The 2,938-nt window shown below is 38.9% G+C and overlaps 1 protein-coding gene across 1 annotated transcript; it reads left to right on the top strand.

Annotated features, from left to right (window-relative positions):
* Nucleotides 1–869: 869 nt before the first annotated feature.
* Nucleotides 870–1,978, top strand: LOC119730105 (phospholipase A and acyltransferase 1-like). The gene is made up of 2 exons (XM_038202888.1): nt 870–1,410; nt 1,914–1,978. Exons 1-2 carry the CDS (start codon nt 870–872, stop codon nt 1,976–1,978), a joined length of 606 nt encoding a protein of 201 aa, XP_038058816.1.
* The last annotated feature ends 960 nt before the right edge of the window (nt 1,979–2,938 follow it).

Genomic DNA, 2,938 nt, shown 5'->3' with positions numbered 1-2,938 from the left:
TGTTTTGTATCTTTGCCTTTTAATCATCCGTCCCCGTTTTAGTCATATTTGGTGTTTTTTGATCTCGGTAATCTCCCCGCAATTTTTGGGTTCATGTTTAAATTCATTGGGTTTTTTTTCTGTCAGTGTCTTTCTTTTGGAACGTTTTAGTGCTTGTCTATATATGTATATATAATGTACTTGCTTTTTATGTATTAATATGCTTTTTTATGGCTTTTTAATTTTTTAATTTTTTATCTATTTTAGCTTGTTTTAACAGTACTTGTACGTTGGCTGTTCCTTGCCTTTCTTTATAATGTTGTGAAAATGGCTAAATAAATAATAATAATAAAAAACTTAGGGCATTTACGAAACGAACAGGATATCCTGCTTATAAACCGAACCTCGTGTTTTGCAGAAATAGTCAAAATGGTCTATAGTACGGTAGCTAGGCTAGGTCTGCAGGCTGCACCACAGCAACAGCCACGCTCATAATGAGGATAAAAATATTGACATAATGATGCCTCGGCATGTTCGTCACCGTAGCAACCAGATGCTATCAACAGGGAACTGTTGCGCATAACAAATGGATAGCTCAATATAGTACGTGTTCCACGAAATTGCGGCATTTTATCATTGAATCGAAAAGCGTCTTGAATGTTCTACGAGCTCGTCGGCTTGGTAGACGGACGAGAATTTAAAAACGATAACGTGAAATTATGGACAAACTGTTTCTGTGAGTATTCCATAATATTCTATGTGTTCCGTCAACGCCGGGAGACTGTAATACTAACGCGCGAAACACTAGATCAGTAGGAATTGACATTCCAATGGACCTGTAGATAAAAATAAGAATAATCTGTTTGCAATATTATTAAAACACAAAAAAAATGGGGAATGATATTGCAGTACCTGTCCTCCGTATTCAAAAGGTTGGCAAGTGGCGTAAACCTGGGGACATCAACGCCTTTGAGAATGAGGTACAATCAGGTGATAGGCTGGAGTTCCAGCGCAGATGGTTTAGTTGTTACTCACACTGGGGTATATACGTTGGTAAATATGAAGGGATGGAACACGCTGTCGTTCATTGCAGTGTAACCGAAGGAGGTTGGACATTCTTCAAAGAGAAGACATCAGGCAGTGCGTCTTCTGCCAGTCAAAAGCCAAAGATACTAGCTGATACGATTGGGAATATTCTCAACGGTTCTGGCTGGGTGAGGTTCAACAACTCAAAAGACAAAAATATACAGCCTTTGTTTCCTGGAGACATCAGTGAAAAAGCTAAGAAAATGCACCGAGACGAAACGCCGATTGATTACAATCTCATCAAGAGAAACTGCGAGCACTTCGTCAATCTTTGCCGATACGACAAAGCCTTCAGCGAGCAGGTTAACAAGGCCGAGTGGAACATGATGGGATGCTTCTTCCTGGGTAAATATCTTAATCTTAATTATGTAAACCATAATTGAAAGGTTGGCCTGGTGTTTTCCTTTTAAATTCACCATTTAGTACGACTGTTTTTACTTATGTTTGTCCCCAAAATCCCTTCGCGCTGCAGCAACTACTCGAGGTACAATTCTTTGTACGTATATTCTACTTTTTAAAAATCTTTCCACCTATTATCATTTGGCGCGATAGATTTACTAAGGGCCCAACATGGACTTGTGGAGCACTTTTTAGAGCGCATTCCGGACAAAAATGACCTTTTATGCAAAACTGGGGTTGGACCTCCCCATCACCCCCTACTCCGCCTCGATTTGCGCCATATTCCGAATCGCACAGATGAATAGTGGTACTTTACCACCCCTCCCCCTTCAGCCCACCCAACCCCCTAAAAACCCACACAAAAAAACATCGCTTCTGATTGTCTAGTAATAATTGAATTCTAGTCTAGTAATAATTTCGTTTTCGTTTGTAATTGTGTTCATTTGCAGGCTGCATAGTGTGCCTCGCAGCTAGTCTTGTGGCTTCTTATGCTGTGTTGGTTTCAGATGCGTGATCACATTGCGTTGCATACCCACGCTATATTGGAAAAGCTTGAATCACTGGAAAAAGCCTTCTTGTCATAAATTAAGCAAAAAGCAGGAAGAGTATGAAATTCAAACGTTTTAGTTTAAGCATATATGACTCTGCGCAAATGCATCCTTCAGGGATCGATATATTTCAAAAGACATTTCATTTACACGTCCCTTCCGGTCATGGGCGTCGCCAGGATTTTTTCTAGAGGGGGGGGGGCAAACATATTTTTGCCCAAAAAATCCTTTATTTCTCACTCCTTGCCCCCCCCCCCCTCGCGATGCCCATGCTTCCGGTTTGATGACGTCATAAAATTTGTAAGAGAATACTCACGTAGTTTAGACAGGTTATGCAAGATAAAGTGAACCGAACTATAAACATAACACGGACGTATATAATTATATATGTATTAATGACACCCAACTTCTGGTACGATCACGTCACTAGCATTAGGATAGCCGTCGTCAATAATGAAGCTGACATTATTATTTGGCAACAATGATCCCAATAGGTACCGAATGATGGATTTTAATTAATTAAGTAATTAATTAATTTATCTATTTCATTTCTTTACCCAGGGTATGCCTAAACAGTTTAAAACTGGGTTCCATTGGGGCCCTGAAAAAATGCAAAACAAATATCATTTCTGCAGTCTCCCTACAATAACTTCCGGCATGATGACGTCATTATTATGAAACTTGCAATGTAATTTTTTATTGTCCAAAGAGTGTTTAAGGGCAATTTGGAAACATTTTGAAAAATGGTTTTTACATTAAAAAAAATTAACTAGAGGGCGCCCTTTCAGGTGATGACGTCATCATGACTTTTAAAAAGTTTCCCACCCCTCTTTAAACACTTTTTGAATTAGTATTACTGCAGTACACTGCTTTCGTTTTGAAGTTATTTTCATTTATCATTGGACTTCTGGCAGAATAAAAAAAAT

The sequence above is a fragment of the Patiria miniata genome, unplaced genomic scaffold (assembly GCF_015706575.1).
Source record: "Patiria miniata isolate m_02_andy unplaced genomic scaffold, ASM1570657v1 HiC_scaffold_22, whole genome shotgun sequence".
NCBI classification, from domain to species: Eukaryota; Metazoa; Echinodermata; class Asteroidea; order Valvatida; family Asterinidae; genus Patiria; species Patiria miniata.
The sequence above is the reverse complement of the archived record's forward strand: the minus strand, read 5'-3'. Positions and strand labels throughout refer to the sequence as shown.

Bases quoted from the DNA above. Each gene is read 5' to 3' on its own strand.
- LOC119730105 (XM_038202888.1), top strand. From the start codon at position 870: ATGGGGAATGATATTGCAGTACCTGTCCTCCGTATTCAAAAGGTTGGC. The intron at 1,411-1,913 runs GTAAATATCTTA...GTTCATTTGCAG, and splicing joins GATGGGATGCTTCTTCCTGG to GCTGCATAGTGTGCCTCGCA.